Source organism: Xenopus laevis, chromosome 1L (assembly GCF_017654675.1).
Source record: "Xenopus laevis strain J_2021 chromosome 1L, Xenopus_laevis_v10.1, whole genome shotgun sequence".
Taxonomy (NCBI): Eukaryota; Metazoa; Chordata; class Amphibia; order Anura; family Pipidae; genus Xenopus; species Xenopus laevis.
In genome coordinates this window covers 178,278,873-178,299,779 of record NC_054371.1, presented here as the reverse complement: position 1 = coordinate 178,299,779, position 20,907 = coordinate 178,278,873, and the positions used below count along the sequence as shown (strand labels likewise).

At 37.0% G+C, this 20,907-nt stretch overlaps 1 protein-coding gene across 2 annotated transcripts in view; it reads right to left on the bottom strand.

The window, feature by feature from the left end:
* Nucleotides 1-20,907, bottom strand: part of wscd2.L (WSC domain containing 2 L homeolog) — a 161,765-nt gene that overhangs the window by 35,665 nt on the left and 105,193 nt on the right. For both annotated transcript variants that reach the window (XM_018263671.2, XM_041567853.1), the window contains exon 5: nt 20,413-20,534. In XM_018263671.2, coding sequence (XP_018119160.1) covers nt 20,413-20,534 — 122 coding nt within the window. The remainder of the gene's footprint in view (nt 1-20,412; nt 20,535-20,907) is intronic.

Below are 20,907 nucleotides of genomic sequence, written 5' to 3'. Positions count from 1 at the left end.
TCCAGATGAATTAATGCAACAGGTGTATGTGTGTACATTGATGTATACATATATAGAATGCGAATAACAGAAGTTTGTGCAAGGCTTGGAAGGAGATCCTATTTCTGTTATTTGTAGCCACAAAAGTAGCGAAAGTAAAGAAGCCCAAAAGAGCAGGCAGTACAATTGTGCAGCAGAGAATGGGGACATTGTTGTAAGATGGTAGGCTATTGGTCAAAGGAAGGAGCTGAAAAAAAATTGGGACTATTAAGGGAACATTGGCAAAAATGGTTTTGCAGCCTACCCTACATGTTGGTGAATGAGGGTTTGTGTTTGTTAGTTTGTTTTTGTAGTTTTAGCTGGCAGAGGATGGGGCTTTTCTTGGGGGGGTTAGCCGGTAGCAGTAGGCAATGAGTACTGGGGATTCGTGGAAGGCATGGTAAGCCAACAAAGAGGTGCCCAGGGAAAGTTGGGGAGAAAACCATTTCCAAATGATTCTCAGACTGTACCCATATTGGTACCAATCACTGCATTCCAAACAGTTTTGGTTGTTTTAACATTATAAAAATACAGTACAAATACAGGTATAGGATTCCTTATCTGGAAACCCGATATCCAGAAAGCTCCTAATTATGGAATGGCTGTCTCCCATAGACTCCATGTTATCCAAATAATCCAAATTTTTAAAAATGATTTCCTTTTTCTCTGTAATAATAAAACAGTAGCTTGTACTTGATCCCAACTAAGATATAACTAATCCTTATTGAAAGCAAAACCAGCCTATTGAGTTTATTTCATGTTTAAATGCATTTCTAGTAGACTTAAGGCATGAAGATCCAAATTACGGAAAGATCCATTATCCGGAAAACCCCAGGTCCCGAGCATTCTGAATAACAGGTACCATGCCTGTACTGATATGTGTTGCCTATATTTATTTGGGCAATTTATGGTAAACTGGTTTTAAGTTAATAAATTATGCTGCAGCCTTTTCTTCTCAAAAGAAAGAACCTGTGTCCAGTTATTGCCAGGGTGAGCAGGTGAGGGTTATTTTGTTTATTGCTAAAGTGGTGGAAGAGATTGAGAGGTGGTCAATTTATGGGATGGTGGCCAATCCTGCAGAAAACAGGATAGTTGGGAGGTATGAGATACTACAGTACTTTCAAAAGCTATTAAGTCTACAGGTAATGTGCCACCTGTGTGTATGATGATGGCATAATGGGACAGTCTAATGGTAATAAAAGGGTGAATCATGGAGTCTGATCAGGGCTGGAACAAAAGAGTATTACAGATTAACCAGCAAGTACATTATCAGAAAATCTAAAATACCAGCCCTAGCTGGTAAAATACAGCCAAGTGGTAACCCTACTTGGAACTTTTTAAAGGCATAGCTATAAAACCCCAGAAGGCCATGAGTCATAATAATAATACAAGGCGCAGTGTGGAGTCTACATTTCGAATTCATTTGAGAAGAGTGGGTTGTCAGTTCGACGGATGGATGTTTCTATTCCAGCAGCAAAGACACCAAACAAAACTCTAGGAGTAATAGAAACAGTATCCTTTAACTCATGCAAATGAGGATGTAACTGGCTGCTCTTTACCAATCAAGCGATCCATTTTAGAAAGGTACCAGGCCTCTTAACATTAATTGCCAGCAGGGCACTGATAAAAGAAATATGGTAAGTAACCCTGCATGACCTTGCTGATAACCACCCCTGCCTGGAATATGTTCAGACTCTGGAATCTTTCACTTAATTCTGCTGCAGTGCACACAGATTGCTCTTACAGTAATTATACTTTGAGGTAAGTATGCACACCATACAATATTGCTGTTCTGTAATTCTCAGCTAGAAAAAATAATATACTATATATATATATATATATATATATATATATATATATATATATATATATATATATATATATATATATATATATATGTGTGTATATATATATATATAATATATTTATGAATAATTATGCATTCGAATGCAACGATAATGGCAAAAAAAAGGATTAAACAAAGAACATGATTTATCTCAATGACACCCGAATTTGAATGAGAATGAGGAATCCTGAGCAAACAAATCATGCCGTTTATGAAGTTTACAATAAAAGACTACAGCAAAACAAACATTTACTCGATACTGGGAATAGAAAATACATTTTGGGGTGATTTATTTGCACATAATAAAAAAAACTTATAAATAATAACAGCAGTCAAATAAAATGCACAATAGTAATAAAATCCGGAATGTTTATATTAAAATCATAAACGTTTACTTTAATGGAAAAAAAACACGGAGAGATCTCTGAATCAAAAAAAAAATGCCATAGGATTGTGAGAAAACACTGAACTGCTGACTTAGAACGAAACAAAATCCCATTGCACAGATCTGCTACCCACTTTATGATCCAGAATCCTAAATAGTGCCCCTTTTCCAATCTAACTGTGTGTAACATAAAGTTGTTTGGTTAGGTTGGTGGCCACTATGTAGTAGGGTGACATGTTAAATATATAATCCAAATGTATGTTTAATGGTTAATATAGATATTTTAGTTGAACCACTAGAGGGTAGCTGTTGTTAGGGAAAGTCCCCAGTGGGTGGAGAGTAGAAGATAATAAAACAGATGATAAAAGGGTAAAACATTTGCAGGTAGAAATATTGATATAATAATATATGCATCATGGGAAGAAGTGAGGGCAGCCACCTCAATCCCACATAGAAGATCTTGTATTTAGACAGTTAGAAGTCAAGTAGTAATAGTTCACTCTAGTGGGTGTAAGTTAGTCAGGTGATTAGCATGGGCAGCTGTGGCCCCTACAAGGATGTAGTGGGCACAGTGTGTCCAGCCGGAACCCTGCCAGTCAGGGTGTGAGAGGCGAGGCTCAGCCAGACGGATCCGGCCAGGACCCAGGAGGGGTGTCTGAGTAAAGGAGTGGGTGCCCCCCTGACCAGGGCCGCCATCAGGGGGGGACAGGGGGGACAAGCGTACCGGGCCCGGGCATGAAGGGGGGCCCGGCAGCGCTGCATTTTTTGAAGAACCGGGCCCCCCTTACGAGCGCCCGAGCCGTACGTCCTCCCTCTAAGTTGCCGAATGCGGAAGTGCCGAAAAAAACATTTTTTTTAATTTTTTGGGGCCCCAATTTTTTTCAACTTGTAAGGGGGCCCCTGCCACTTTTTTTTTTCAAAAAAAATTTTTTAAAAAATTTTTTTTTGGGGCCCCAATTTGTTTTTAACTTATAAGGGGGCCCCTGCCACCAATGTTTTTTTTAAAAAAACATTTTTTTTTACATTTTTTTTTTGGGGCCCCAATCTTTTATAAGGGGGCCCTGACCATCAATAGCTTTTTATAACTTGTGTGGGGGGGTTACTTTTTTAGCGATGATGTCTGTGTGGTCTTTTAACTGCGATGTGGAGTGGGCGGCATATGGGGTGGAGCTTGGTCGTTAGTGTGGGCGGGGCCCAGGGGGCCCCAAAAATTTTGTTGTACGGGGCCCCGTGATTTCTAATGGCGGCCCTGCCCCTGACAGTGTGTTAATCAAACAGAGCGAGAGCAACAGAAGTCTTGGGGGATTGAATGAGTGCCTGTCAATAACGAGAACATAGTTACTGCAGCCTTCCTCCTACTGTGTCTCACTAAAGGTCTCTCCACAAGCTGGTCACTGGTTACTTGCCAGGTAACAGAAAGGGGTTGAAAGTCGTGACCCTTGGGAGCCCCTGTTACAACTATGTATGAAAAAAAGTTGTATGCAGACTGCTCTTCAGTGTAAGGATACTAATGTTATGGTCCTATACCAGCAGTATACTTCAAAAATAATAGTATCCAGCAAAAACACATGACAACTGGCTAAAACATTTGTACAAACTGAAAAACTAGGACACGTGTGCATTTTATATTTAGATACTACAGTGATTAGAGAAGTATTAGCTACATAAAACACCAAATATAGGAATCTCACACCCTCAAATGCTTAGGTTGCGATGCTCAAGAACAGTTCAATCTCATTCTTTGTAATTCAAATGTAACACTGGAAAAAGACAACGCTTGGGCCCCTAGTCAAAAATGGAGAAAGTTCATCAAAACTCAGTTTATTTTAAAAGGGTTGCACACCTTTGAGTTAACTTTAAGTATGATGTAGAGAGTGATATTTTGAGTCAATGGGCAACTGGTTTTTATTTTTTATTATATGTGATTTCTGAGTTTTTTAGCTTTTCATTCTGCAGCTCTCCATATTGATATTTAAGCAATCTGGTTGCTAGGGTCCAAATAATCTTAGCAACCATTCACTGGTTTGAATAAAAGACTGGAATATGAACAGGAGAGGCCTGAATAAAAGACGAGTAATAAAAAGTGCTTTTTGATTTGAAAATACATTTGTAACTTTACAGAGAATTTGTTTTTAGATGGAGTCAGCGACCCTCATTTCAAAGCTGGAACGAATCAGAAGAAAAAAGCAAATCATTAAAAAATACTATAACAAATAAATAATGAAGACCAACTGAAAAGTGTCTTAGTATCTTGTATAAGATATTAAAAGTTAACTGAAAGGTGAACCACCCTTTTAAGTCTCACATGTGGGTCAAAATCCCCCCTGTCTTTTAACCTCAGCCTAGAATGTGATGCAGAGAAGAAAACAAAGTGCAGCAGCAGTGGCCAAGGTTGCAGGAATAGAGATCTAGGAGCCCAGATCTGCAAGCACAAAGTACATCTGTGTAGTTCATGTAGGCTGTGTGTGATAATTGACGTAAGTATTGCGTGGGCCCGACAGGCACAACTGCTTAGACACGCTCATTAGCTCAGTCCTTGATAAACGAGTCCCACTTTGGCCTTGCTCATTTACTTTATCATATTAAGCAAATATTTCAAATCCAATTGCTTTTTAATAGGGATATTTTCTGCGATAAACAAAAATATATGCTAGAAAATGAGCCAATTGGACGTTGAATCATTTGCATTAGTAATGTATAGAAATTGCTGCATTACCAGACATTTCTGCTGTATTTCACATTCATCCAGCGTCTATATGAAAATCAAATAAGGCTACCAAGCAATCAAGCCAAAACATGACAGTTTTACAATGCCATACAAAAATACAAAACGAGTTACAGTGTCTATGGCGCATCAGCACCGACTGCAACACCAGTAGAGGGAACTCAGTACCATGTCAGTAAATCGAAAGCAGTTTACATGATGGGGTTATTAATCAAAATCAGAATTTTTCTGATATTTTATTTTAAAAAAAGTCCTACCAAACTAAAATCCATGATTTGAGTTTTTCCGTACATTTTTTTCAGGCTTCTTCCCGAAAAGTCCAATTTTTTGCCCGATAAGCCCTAGTCAGATTTTTGGACTTATCCCAGCACAGGCCACAGAAACTTCCAAATAGTACAGGGACCTATCCCATTGACTTATATACAACCTCGGCAGGTCTGAGATGGATTTTCAGATTCATCCTTGGAGTATAAGAAATCTTGAAAAATTCAAAGGTTTTTTTTCCCCACTAAAAATTCAGATTTTATAGTAAAAAAAAAGTGAATTTTCAGTGTTTTTAGCATTCAGACTTTAATATATAACCTCTAAGTCATGCGGTGGCTCAAGTGCAGCAGCAGCACTAGGCCGTAGAATCGAATCCAAAAACCCAGAAGCGTACTACAGACTGCTGCCGTTGACAAAGAAGGCTTAAAGATTTACAGAACAACAAAGAGCCCAGGGTTGGGAATCATAATAATCATTCCATGTTATCGGAGCTTGATGAATAGGCGACTCAAAAACCTTCTTTATTTTTTCTTTAAGCTAAAAAAAAGAACGAGTTTCTGAAAGCCCGGCGAATGCTTTCTCAGCAATCGGATTTGGTTCCAAGATTACAGAGTTATGAGAGGGGATTTTGAAATCTGACAGACAATTTAACACCCTGCGCCGAGGCTGTGCGAGGTTAACCAAGAGGTTTAATGTTCAGATTTTTATTTACACCTCATCTAACCATGATGTCAAGGAAAAGAACACCGGTGTGACCGCTGCCTCTGCGCAACTATAAACTGAAGGCTTGTTACGGTCGGCTACAAAATGTATTAAGCCCTTTTTATTTATTTGGGTTATCCTTCAAGTCTCCATTCAATATGGCTAAAGTAAATTGGCCCTTTATAGTTTGCTAAGCTTATTTTAAATCTCATGCTCTGACACCAAGGTTGAAAGCACTGCTTTCTAGCACATCAGCTGCGAGAATCTAGTTTTAATCAATGCCCTATCTTTAGGTACTCACAAAATATTTTTTTATGACTGAATGGCATTTTGTGTGTCTATCTAAGATTATGAGGGAAATGATACTCGATGCATATAATAAGTCATACAGGAGATGTATAATTAACATGCCACAATTATTCCATTTTCAATTCAAATCTAGTACAGTCTTTCTCCAAAAGCTTTTAAAACCACTTTGAATCATGTATGCAAAAATGTGGATTGATTGACAAAGACCCCTGAATATGCAGATGAATTATAATTAATTCTAATGCGGGAAAAAAAGGTTTCTACATCCTTCCTATCTGGTGGTTATGCCAATACTGTTTTTTGAGATTATTCACATATTTGCAAACTATAGGGGTAATTTACAGACACAAGCCCAGTGGGCAAAGTATAATTGTAAAAGTAAATCAAAATGTTTCCCCCCAATAATATTAGTATAATTGCAGCTGCGTCCACCACAATTACACCAGGCACTTTTACAATATCATTTACATCTAATTCACTCTGCACAAGTCTGCTGTGTGCTTATTGGTGTGACCTACTGTGGGAACCCTGAAGCTACTGCCAGGTCCTGGGTGGTGGTTCTCTAGCATCAGGAGATGCAATTGTGCACCTGAAGAGGCAGGATGGAAGCAATGGCAACTATGTGGAAGTGTTCGGATGCAAGTACTTTAATGAAGTGCGTCAAGATGAGCCCAATTTAGAGCACCTGCTCTTGCAGACATGATTGTAAATGAGCCCTGATATACTGTGTATATATATATATATATATATATAAGTTTGGGAGTTTTACTTTGAAAGCAGCTAGTAAGTTGCAGGTAAAACTTTGTAAAATGTATAATTAAGCAATTGAATTCTTAATGAATCAGATGAAAATTAAGCGTAGGACTGGCCAGATATGGGATGACTTTGACGTAGTTGGCCAGCTTAAATATATTGCAATATATGGACAAACAATCCCTGTGTTGTTTAAAGGGTAAGGCATTTTTTAGTAGCAGTATGCACAAAATGTCACTGTCTTAAATATATTGATAATGGGTTGAGTGCAGAGGACCTCTTGTAGTTGACTATATATATATATATATATATATATATATATATATATATATATATATATATATATATATATATATATATATATATTTATTGAGAGTCAACACCATTTCTAATATACATACCATAAAAACACTGTTAATTGTTTTGCACTGGAAAAGGACATCCTTTCTAAATGGTGGTTGTGCAAACTGCAGTGATAGACCAGGGCCCACCAGTTTTGTCACCTTTGGTGCACTCACAACCCCCTGGCCCCCAGATCCAGATGCAACCCCCTCCCCACCTGAGACGCAACCCCCGCTCCTCCAACCCCCACCCCAAGTGTACCTTGATTTTTTCTTTTTGCCGACTTGATCAGGGCCAGTGGGGGCGTGGGGCCCACTCAAACCCTGCCATCTGCAATACTGTGTATTGGGGTTATTCACATAATTGCTAAAACTATGATCTAACAATGTATATATTCAAAGAAATGTATATATTTTTTTTGTTTTAAATCCCCCTATAATAAAATCTGTCTCTGGGTGGCTGTCAATTCTTACTGTAGCCTTCAGGCTCATGCAAAGCTTGACCTGTTTGTTTAGCACTACAAGGCCTAAAATATAGTTGTGCCATCAACTATAAATTCCTATCAGTCTTTAAGTGGTATATCCATCTATATCAGCAACTGAGTCCTGGCTCTCAAGGTTTTTTCCACAAGGTTACACTTTTCAGGTTTCACTTGCAACACCACGCATCATTAGATGATTTGATCTGAGGCTATACATCTTGGCCTGTCTTGAACACGCTAGGGCTGGATATCAAGTCTATGTAGAATGACCATTTTCTTTTGGGAGGCTAATGATGCACTACTTTCCCAGAGGATGAAATATTATATGGCCCCCAGTGCATTTTTCAAGCATTAAGCCCACAAGTCTTCAAGTTGAATGATGCTGTTATAACTGGCAGGGATTAGATGTGATCTCAATGGTAGTATGACATTTTTTTTAGTGTAAGGTTTAGTTGGTGTTTATCTGATAGCGGCCCTGATCCCAGGTTATATTGTGATTTTCTATGTTTACCTCAGATAGGGATGTTAGAGTATATCTTGTATATATTCTAGTCTATAATAAAACAGACAATGTTAGCTGCTAATCCTTTGTGGACTAGGAACCACCAGGCTGCTGCTAACATTTGTGAAAGGTTTCTATTCTTACATGGAAGTTCTTTTACTGGGAGAAATAATAAAACTAGTTGAATATTTTAATTAAAAATGAGTGAAGCAACACTTAACATTTCCTCAGGGCAGGAGCATGCAGTCGAACACAGAACAACTTTATTCACAGTGACCAGTATAGCTTCTCCAATTATAATTGTTATATAAATCCAGGTCGCTGGACCATCGTGTTGCCTACCTTCCTGCTTCTTCTCTTATGGGGCTCTGTACTTCACAAACTGCAGGATCAGGGGGAAGCATATAATAGAGTGCCTAGGGCCTATCTATCCCTGATTTCCCTCATCACTATGTCTCGATCTGACAAGGTGCTGGCCCCTTCCTTATACCGCTTTGGAACCTCAGCTGCTCAGTTATCTGGCCTACCACTATATTTCACTACCCACAATGAGCTCCATGGGTCTGACCTAGCTAACCTAATTCTTGACTATTTTGGTATCTCACTGAAGAAGTACATCTCTAGATCCTTGGTGTCATTCATATAGGACCATAGGAGGGTGTTTCATACAAAATAAATGTGTTTAAATTGCAAATGCATTATATACAGTATATTGGAAACATTTTCATTTCATAAGTCTTTCAATTGTCGGATTCAAATTGTTTAGCAACAGTCTGGCTCATTTACTGAATTCTGAAAGAAACCTGCCATATTCTAGACTTCAGAAGGAAACATGAATTATTTCTGCTGAAATTTAATCTGCTGTTAAAAAATCGGAAATTGTTTTCTTTTACTGTTTTGTAACAGTCTATCAGCAAATTATAAATGTGCATGTTTTTCAGACATTTCGAGAAACCACAAACGAGTGGAAATAGCAAGGAATTTTACGTTACAGTTCATTTGAATAAAGACTCCAACTTCATCTTGTTTTCTTATATTTCTGGAAACCATATTTCCTTTTTGTAAAAGATTATATATCAAGTGATGCAATGCTTCATTTATAGACAGGCAAATAAATGTGATGTGCCAAATCACATCAATGCAGTATAACCAAGTGTGCTTCCCAAGACAGTCAAAGAATGAGCTATGCTGCTTTGAGAGTAGGTGGCCAGATGTCCACACCTTTGTCCAGAATGTAAATATGCTTAATATAGCAAAGCTAAAATCTGTCACTGAGAATTGCTATGTACTGTATAAATTCAACTGCTGGTTCTGTGCTACTGCTACTCTGAAAAATAGTATTTTATGTTCGTTGTATGTTTTTCATAGGTGCATTAGGCCATATTGCAAACAAGAAATGCTTTGATTCTCGTCACAAAATATAGCATCCCATTAAATACATTAGTAAGGGCTGTTTGTGTTCATTGATAGGGCCAGAATATGGGAAAAACATTTATTGTACTAATAGTGGAAATTGTAACATAGTTTCTTTAAATGAGCAAAAATGACCAAAACTTCCATATAATTCATAGAATCCAAAACAATATTTAGAAAACAATATAATTTATGCTTATTTATCATATTTTATTTTCGAGAAATCACTGCTTTCTCTATTATTGAGAATAACAGCATGGTGGCTCAGTAGGTAGCATTGTAGCACTGATGTCCTGGATTCCATTAAGGCCAGGGCACAACCTATAAGGAGCTTATATGTTCACCCCATATATTCATATTCATATTTCCTCTGGGAACTCCTGTTTTCTCCAATACTCCCAAGAACATACAGGAATTAGTTCCTATATGTGCACTGAAGCAACCTCTAGTAGGAACCTCAAATTACCTGCTTATTGGCAAAACTGGCAATTGTATTAATGCATTAGATGTGTCTACTCATACAACCTCGTTTGGCAGAGGTTTGTTAATTTAATTATTTCAGTAACCATTTCTATTTTAGAGAAACTTGCTGTAAAAGTGCCCACTTACTCTCTGTGTTGGCATTATATAACCCACCAAGCCTCAATGCCATCCCTAAAGATCAATATTTTTGCTATTGCATCGTCAGATGTCTCACATAACGCAGAAGCCAGGGATTTACCTAGACGTTAAAGGGTACCGTAAATGGAAGCTAGTTGCAGTGTAGACGTCAAAATAAAACAATTTTAAGTAAATACTTTAAGAGAAAAAATGGTGAGGAAATATTGCCTTATAATATACTATGTGACATGCTTTGTCTTGTGTCCACATACAGCAGCAACAACTTTAAAAACTGAACTTAAAAGTTATAAACAAACAGAACTATCCTGGATAGCCAGAATAAATACTGGACTTCTAAAATGCTACATTTTAAAATTCTTATTTTAAAAGATTTAGAACTGCAATCTTCTCAAAATCTCAACAAAAGCTCAAATTAAATTTTAACAAGTTTGCATCTTTATTTTTTTTATTGTTTCTCAATAAATGCATCATTTGGAATTATACATTTTAAACACCATAGTTCAAAACAGTCCTCAATTCTGACAATCCCTACGGAATAGAAACATCCTGCAGGGAGCCTATTACCTTGCATAATTGTGTATTGTCAGCAAAGACTGAGTTGCTGCTTTCAATGGCAACTTCAAGATAATTAATGAATACATTAAAAAGATGTGGCCCAAGGACAGAATCCTGATGTACTTCACTTACAACACTAGTACAACTATAAAATGAACCATTAATCAAAACTTGGCATTTTTTCCAGGCTCATTATCTTTAATCCACACTGTAACCCAATGAAATTGTTTCAAAAGTATTAACTTTCTATGTAACGGGTTTAAGATTCGATGCACCCCTTCTAGAAAGCTATTACCTCAGTTTGGCATTTTTGCATACTGGATTAAGCGTGGATTTAATTTTTTCAAATTCAATATCTATCTGTAAATAGTTTTTTTTCCATTTTTGTCTAAAAACTTCTAATAACAGATGTCATGCCTAAAGTTTGCAGAAAATGTTTCCTTTTTGAATAATAACAGAATATCTGCAATGTTCTAATTCCACTGAATGGAATGCATCAGAGAGCAAATCAAGCTACGAATTACTACACAGTATCTCTAGGTGGACCACTGTTAATTTTCCCTCTTTCAACAAACCTCTAGGTAAATCCCTGGCTTCTTCATTATATGAGACATGTTACAATGCAATAGTAAAAAAGGCACATGCTTAATATGTATTATTAGGGCTCCATAATACTTTTTCATCCTAGGATATCAAATATTTGATCTGTCATGTGCTTCAGGAGACCTGCATACTTTCATACCTGTGCTCTGATCTTTGGACACCTCTGCATTTGTGCACATCTCACCCATACCTTTCCTCTTTTCTGTGAGGTTATTTTCCTGGTGTCAACTTTGGGTTTTACTGCCCTTGGTGGGTATCATCAGCAATAATGACGAGTCACCATACAGAGAGGAGGTGCAGCGGTTAACAGACTGATGCAGAGCCAACAACCTGTCTCTCAATGTAGACAAAACAAAGGAGATAGTTGTTGACTTTAGGAAGACTAGGAGTGACCACCTACCACTGTACATTGACGGCTCTATTGTGGAGATTGTCAAAAGCACCAAATTCCTTGGTGTCCACCTGGCGGAGAACCTGGTCCCACAACACCAGCAACTTAACCAAGAAAGCCCAACAGCGCCTCTACTTCCTGCGCAAGCTGAGGAAATTCCATCTCCCACCATCCATACTCAAAACCTTCTACAGAAGGACTATGGAGAGCATCCTGAGCAAATGTATTACTGTCTGGGCTGGGAACTGCACTGTCATGGAGCGCAAGACCCTACAGAGGATAGTGAAGACAGCAGAGAAGATCATAGGTGTCTCTCTTCCTTCCATTACGGACATTTACACCACTCACTGCATCCGTAAAGCCACCAGCATTGTGGCTAATCCAACACACCCCTCACACTCACTGTTCACACTCCTGCCATCTGGAAAAAGGTACCGAAGCATTAAGGCCTTCACTACCAGACTGTGTAACAGTTTCCTCCCCCAAGCCATAAGGCTCCTGAATACTCAGGGACAGGACAGATCACACACACACACACACACTCCATCTGACCTTACTATATACCACAACATTGCACAGCCACTGTACGCCATTGTATAAATAAATAGCCATTGGATACAATTTTTCTCTATGAGAACATTTGCATTTTATCATGTTCTTTATCATGTTCTTACTACTATCATATCACAATGATACACCGATCATGTCTGACGTTTAGCATTATTTACTTAACATATTACATTTGCAGAGTGTGCACTGTCTTGTCCTGTCCCTGCACTATGTTGTCCTGTCTTGCAGGAGTTGCATATTTTTGCACTTGCACTTTTTCTCTGTTGTCAAGTACATCTATGTTGTGTGCATCACCATGGTCCTAGAGGAACGTTGTTTTGTTTCACTGTGTACTCTACAAACATATATGGAAGAAATGTCAATAAACTCACTCTTAACTCCTGACATTTGTATTTAAAAAAGCCAGTTTGCCAAAAGTTTTCTTCCCAAGCTGATTAATATTTTCAGATCCTGCTCAAGCCTTTGTGTGCCTTCTTGGTTTTTTACTCCTGCCTGTTAGACTGTTTTTTGTTGCCTGCCCTGACCTCTAGTCTGACCCTGACTACAACTGTGCCTCATCATTGTTGTATATCATTACCTCTGATCTTATTGTATCTCTGGACAGTTCAAGTTCCCTGTTCGCCCTGCCACAGAAAGTTTTAGGACTCCAAAAGGGTGTGAGTGAAGATCAATTCCAAGAGGGTTCTTCTATTCATGAAAGAAGTATACTGAAATGAAAATTCTGACCATTGTGCTTTGGGATTCTATTCCAGCCCAAAACAATCACAGTCCAGTGATATCTCTAAATTCAAAGATGCTCCCAGTAGCTCCTCATCTTTTTTTCTGCTGATTCTGCTCAGAATCAGTGCAATTTGCATCAGCATTTTATCATCAGCCCTGTAGCATCAGTGTCTCGTATATGTGAACCTCCTTTTCTGTTGATATTGATGATTTGTGATGAATCCTACACTTAGCGGCAGATTTATCAAAATGTGAAATTAAATATCGGTATTTGTGCATGGGAAAAAGTCTGCCCCTATATGAGTAAAGTGTGGGCCCTCCTGCTGTAAATCTTCCCTACTTCCCCTACACCACCCTTTATAATTATAGAAAAAATATAGTGACAAGAATTTCCGGGCAATAATAATAATTTTGTCTAATTTAACTTTCAAAGATTGACTTTTCATATAGTTATTGTTAAATTAACAACTATTTCATATCTTTCAGTTTTGCAGCCGTTTTTTTAAACAAATGCAAAATGCTGTAAATCATATCAAAAATGAACTAAATATCTTTTTAAATTCAGCTGTAATGGAAGGTATAATCAGTGATGATATCAATCAATTATTGATTACTGCACATCCTAAAATCCCCAAAATATATTTTCTTCCCAAGATTCACAAACACCCTACCAATCCACCTGGACGGCCGATTGTGTCCAATGTTGGGTCAATGTGGCAACCTTTAGCCATATATATTGATAAATTCTTACAGGAGGTGTTATCCACCCTGAAACCCTGTTTAGTGGACACCACTGATTTTCTTAATAGACTCAATGACATTGATATGCCAGCAGGTGAATTTCTATTGTGTTCACTAGATGTTAAAGATCTATATACGTCAATACTGCACCAGGAACGGATTGAGAGTATTCGTACATATCTGACTAAGGGATCTATAGCTAATCACATGATTAATTTTATTTGTGAGCTATTGGAATTTGTTTTACTAAAGAATTATTTGAAAGAGATTTTTATTTACAGATGTAAGGCTGTGCCATGGGTGCCAACATGGCACCAGCCTATGCAAATTATGCATATTCACGCTTATATGCGATATGTTGACGATACGTTTTTTTTGTGGTTTGGGTCCAGGGATGAGTTGGATGAGTTCCTCACATATCTTAATAATATACATCCAACTATAAAATTTACAATGGAAGTCAATTCTATGGAAATTCATTTTTTGGATGTCAATGTTATATATTCTGAGGTAAAGTTCGTTACTACCGTATACACTAAGCCCACTGATCGTAACAATCTGTTGAGACCCACGTCCTACCACCCACCAGGGCTTATTAAAGGTTTGCCAAAAAGCCAATTTTTACGTGTAAAACGCATCACATCTAACGACGAGTTGTATGAAACAGAGTCCAATAAAATGTTATTTAAATTTTTAGAGATAGGCTATGATAAAAACAATTTGGAATCTCTTAGAGAGGAGGTAAAATGTATGCCCAGACAACAACTACTGTCCAAAAAAACTGTAATTCCCAATAAGATACAGAGAATACCATATATATCCGCTTATGATAGTAATTCTAAGTTATATCGTAAGATAATTTTAAAATACTGGAGTATACTAAGCAATGATCTTAAGTATGGTCACTTATTTCAACAACCTCCCCTTTTCTCCTACAAACGTGGGAAAAGTATAGGTGATCTTATCAAATCTAAGAAACATGGCCAACCGAGGGTTAAAACACTTGTTAAAACAACATCGAATGGTACCTTCCCATGTAGGAATTGCGGGCATTGCAACAGCATTATACAGGGGAACTAGGTAACACACCCACAACAGGGTTCAAAGCACACCATTAGGGGGTGCTTTACATGTGAGAGCAGTGATGTAATATACTGTATTAAATGCCCGTGTGGGCTTGCATATATTTGTCAAACCTCTAGACCAATAAAAATTAGGCTTAATGAGCATAAATGTACTATACGTAATTACAAACCACAGGTCCCACAATTACCTGAGAAATAAATCAGAAAATAAGGACACAATAAAATCTAAAAAGGAAACATTGTTGGCTAAACATTTTTTCACACAGGGCCATCGTGTGGCACAATTAAGATGGTAGATCTTAGAAAAGGTAATAGTTCAACAAGGTCAGGATAAAAAACGCCTGTTACTCCAGAGAGAATGCTTCTGGATCTGGTTACTCCAGTCCAGAAGTCCGAAAGGTTTAAATGAGGAGTACAACCTATATTGTTATATATGAGTACTCTCTATTTTTAAATTTTAAGAAGCTGATTAGCACTAAATTGTTTCTTTCCTGTTTCTTCACAGATAAGAAAATCACATGTATACTCCAGGAACAGGTAAATCACCTTATCTGTAATAGGGTCAGTTTGTTACTATATTAAAAGATTGTTTGGTTTTAATTTTAACTATTAGGCTGTAACTATGTATCTGTTTTATCTTTTTTATCTTGTCTTTTAGATAAACATTGTATTTAATTTAATACACAGAAGTGAATAATCACATTGGGATAACCTTTTTTCACCTACAATTGCTAGCCCTGTTGATCTTTTTTGGACTGCACCTTGGATTGGATTTTAATTTTTTTACCTTTTTCTGATTGGACTACACACAGGGCAAGCAAAGGGAAGGAGGTGGTGGTCAATTATGTATGCTAATTATTACAATTGGATACCTGTTATAATGTCTGCACTTCTATTTTGTGGTATACTTGATAAAGGGGCTTGCCCCGAAACGTTGCACGTTCGCACGAAATAAATAGCAAGGGGTAACCCTGCACTTCAATTGCCTTGAGTGCCAGTGTATTTCTGTACAATTGTAAATCATATCACCCATATATACCTTAGACAGTTTTGTAAAAAAAATAATTTTTAATTTGAAAGACTATGTGGAGGTAAGAGCCTGAGTAGAATGTGACCCAAGGTCCTTACTTCCTGCTCTGGTTATGTCATGTAAAACAAATCCTACCACTTAGACAGAGAATCTGTAGACTTAAACACATATTTTAATTCTGTATAAATAAAAATGTTTTTGTAATATGTGTTTCTTTATTTAATAATTCAGCTTTTACTTGCACCATTTCTCCTCCTCCTACTTCTTTTCTCCGTATCTACACTAATTAAATAGTATCAGGTGATCAGAGTCAAATAACTTACAGAGCAAACCTCATACCAGCACATAAAGAATCTTGTAGCCTTCCTTTTTCTGGGTTACTTCCTCCTTGGCTTATGTATGTATACTTTTGCAACATTTTTTACTACATTTCATCCTGTTGTGTACCCATTTCTTTCTGGTTCATCTTTTCTCCTAAGAACACATGGCAGGAAAAGATCTACATTTTTCCATGTTGTTTGCAAACTCCTTAACCAGGATCGTGTGTATTTTGGCAAAACTTATGTTAAAGTGCACGCAATTCTGGGTAAAAGGTAATCAAGGAAGGTTTTAAGCAAAATGGAAAAATTTAGATTATTTCCTGTTACTAAAGGCCAGCATTATTAGTAAAGCAAAGGCTAATGTCACACAAGCTGTTTCTGCCAGAAAAAAAAAAGCTGGTGAAGTAAGTGTCAATATGCTCAGATGGTCCCTTATTTAATTAGCACTGACAGGTAATGCATTAACCTCATGTGTGTACTGACACATGGTTGTCTTGCCTGCTGAGTAAACACTACATGTGACATTAGCAAAACCGAGCACTGTAAACAAAGACACAATGAGTTGGAATGTTACAGTAAACTGTTGCAAATACTATAAGCTGTAGATCTAGCAAAGGGCTGCAATCAACACAGCAAACTCAGTAGTAATAATTATATGCTCCTTGCCACTAAGCTCTATGGTCAGAGATTTTTGTAACCCTTTCCTGGAAACTTCAATATATACCTGGTACTCACCTTTTGGCAGTCAGGCAAACCTGGGAAAATGCCACATTATTGGTAGGAGAGACTGGGAACCTGGTACCTCCAAGTTCCAGGGAAAACACTAGGGATCATCTACATCTTATTTAAATTAACATTTATACACAAATGTAACGAAAACTCTTAGGGGCAGATTTATCAAGGGTTGAATTTCGAAGTTAAAAATACTTCGAAATATCGAATTCAAACTTTTTTTGTGGTCGAAGTAAAATCGAACGATCGAACGATTAAATCCTTAGAATCAAACGATTAGAACGATTTTATCATATGATCGAACGATTTTTACTTCGACTTAAAAAACTTAGAAAAATGCTGTAGAAGGTCCCCATAGGCTAACATAACACTTCGGCAGGTATTTGAAGTCGAAGTTTTTTTAAAAGAGACAGTACTTCAATTATTGAATGGTCGAATATTTGAACTATTTTTCCTTCAAATCAAATTCGAAGTAAATTCGAAGTCGTAGTATCCTATTCGATGGTCGAAGTATCCAAAAAATGACTTCAAATTTCGAATTTTTTTACTTCGAAAATTCCCTCGAATTCACTTCGACCCTTGATAAATCTGCCCCTATAGTGATAAATATTGCATAAGGAAGAGGCTTCAAAATTCCCATGCCCACTGCCAGTGCAAGTACTTTACTTTACCAAACATTTTTAAAAACTTATAGTGGAACCTCCAGGGACAATAATTAGAATCTGCAAATATAATGACACTGGTGAAAAAAGAATGCTGGTTGATTATATTTCTTCTTAATGTGGTTAATCAACATTGTTTGCACAAAACAGACTCTTAAGTGCTTCCTATAACCTTACATTAACTGATTGCTTCTGTCTCTCTTGTACTGTATATTAATTATTATTCTTAGATGAAAAGTCTCTACTGGCACCAGTGCAGTGAGACTTGGGGACTCCATCTTTATGCATTTGTTGTTTTTTCTGTACCGTGAAGCATGTGCTTAAAAATGGACAAATTACATATTCCCCATCTATGTAAGCTTTCATTTATAGTAGTTCTGCATCAGGTTCCTTGTCTGCCCTATTTTTATTACCCCATATTATGGCATAATTGCCTTTTTTTGGGATTACATTTCTTCATCTGTGACTGGACTTTTTTCTAAGGGGTAAGATTTGATTCTATATATTCATTTATATATTTGTTCTTTTTGTCGTCTGTCTTACCCTCCCATCGCCATTTCAGTGTTTTTTTTCAGAGAAAAGCAATTTGCAAATTTCAAGAAATACCTTGCCTCTATACAATTTGAAATTATAGGGTTCTACGTAACAAGGGGTCTACAGGTTAGGGTGAAGCACTGAGGTATAAAAGTAGAAGGACATGGATAGTCTGCTTGAACTTAATCTACTGATGGGTAGTACATGATGTAGCACTAATAAATTACTAAATATATCACTGTTTATTGTGCTGCCTTGCAAAATTGTGTTTGTACAATAAAGAAGGAGCTTAATTTTATTGTTACGTTTGTGATGCTAGTTTCTATCACATCTGAGGCTCATTTGTTCAACAATTTTGTAATCAATTTTCGCAAATCACAAACTTTTACAATTTCCAAACCCAATTACGTGAGCAAATGGATTGACAGTGGTTCACCCATCCCTGTAAATAATTTTTTTTCTATTTTCACGATAGCATTCGTTTATATTAATTAGGATATAATGAGTATTTAGGCTAGTGTTACTCATAATGGATTTGAATTAGTGTTTATTAATTATTTAATTAGTGTCTTTGTTCAAGGTCCATCTGAGAGAGGCCTGGTTAATGTAATTGAATTAATGAAAGATTCTGTTACAGTACTGTTGAATCAGCTGTGCCTTTAGTTTGGCTCTTGTAAGATGCAATACATCCAAGTACAATTTTAAATGAATAAAACATTGCTGGCAACTTTACTGGATAAATGAAGACGGCTGCTGTGCTTTCTATGAGTACCATGTTCCATCACGTTCCACTGATGAAAAATCCATAAAGTTGTCTCTCCATTATCATCTATTTTCTGTTTATCAACCACAGATAACCTGTAACTACAAAATCATCTCCTTCAAATGAAAAGGCTGAAGTCATATCTCTGCCTATGAAGCTGCCTTTATGCAGAGGCTGAAGATGTTTTAGATGAAAATGAGTAAGTGCTGAAATCATTATTACGTTGGGATATGAAGAAACAGTAGATGGTACACTTTCTATAGCACTCATCAGCCATACATTAGCTAATCCTCAATGGTATCCAACGGCCCACAGGACAAATGGATGCATACAAGTGGTCATAAAAGTGGTCATCTTTCTATTGTTCTGCTCCTTTAAACTGACAACCAGAAAGATTTGAAATAACCGAAGTAAAGAGGTGCTGCAACACTTTTTTTACAGCCTCAATTGGTTATGCACCATATATAATACTTGCAGACATGGACATGGTGCACCAGCAGATTTCATTTTTAAACATGCACAGAAATGAATAACATTTTTAAACATCTTTGTTTAAAAAGGTTTGCAGGATATTATATATATGTCCAGATGGTTGGGTGTTCTGGTTGAAATCTTGACCAAATCTGGTCACATATGTTCAGCTTTATTCACACATGGAATTTCATAGTGTTTGCTAATCTATAACATTCTGTCGGATTTGCTTTCTGCTAGGTCAAAATTACAAATACATTTAGCTTGCATAGGTAATGAGTTGTGTATATTATGTTTGAACAGAATTAACTATAATTGAAACTATATTTTTCACTTTTGTTTTTAGCCATTTAATATTATGTATGGATGCAACTGTATGTTTCTTCCTGGAATTTGACACATCACACACCCTTGTCCATGCTAGTGGTAATAGCCCGGGTAAAGAGGGGTTAATTTGAAAGGTGCCGTGTCAAATTGTAGTGTCCATGATCAGCTCTAAACCTCTACCAATTATATACAGTTCTGCCAGTTCTTAAATGACAACCCAGATTACCAAATCAATATTTTTTTCCCATTTCTGAAAATGTTTACAACTACAGTGTGAGATGGGACAGAACAAAAGGGTGACTAGACAAATATACAATGGAAAGAAATACATATAACAACAGATGTAAACAGCCACACATCTAGTTTTTAGAAACTTAACTGCATAATTGAATTTCAAATAATCATAATAAACTTGTCTTAGCATAAATTGTTTTGAAAAAAGGATTTGAAGGAGGATTTGTTACCTTTAGATCTGGAAAAGTATACAATTTCTAAAAACAATATAACAGTACACGTCTGGGGAAAGTCCTGGTGAGTGTATTCTTACCTTCTCTGTGCAAAGATCAACACACTTGTCCACAGACATGTTCTTCATGACATTGCTCACAGGGAGGGCCAAGGATATATTATCTGGTCTCCGGAAACATCCACGAAAAATGGCACTGCCATCTGCAAAGCAACCAAGCAACTGATTAGCATCTCAATCCACCATCTGGGGCAACAGCCCAATTAAGAGGTTAGACGGAGGTTCAGTTTCTTGTTAATATATAAATCAAAATCGCCGCGTGTCAACACTATTCGGACGCCCATTGACTTTAAGCCTGCATCAAAATTGACGTGATCGAGTTTTCAGATGTGCGTCCAAAATCGATGCGGGCGTCAGTTTTTGAGTATCATAAATTGTTTGGGAATTTTTTGGCGTTTCACGAATTTCACTGGAAATTCACGAACTTTTCAGTGAAACGGGAGAAATTTGCCCATCACTATCACCGTTGTTATAAGGAAATCTATTTGAAAGAAGTAAAATTACACTGTTAAGGAG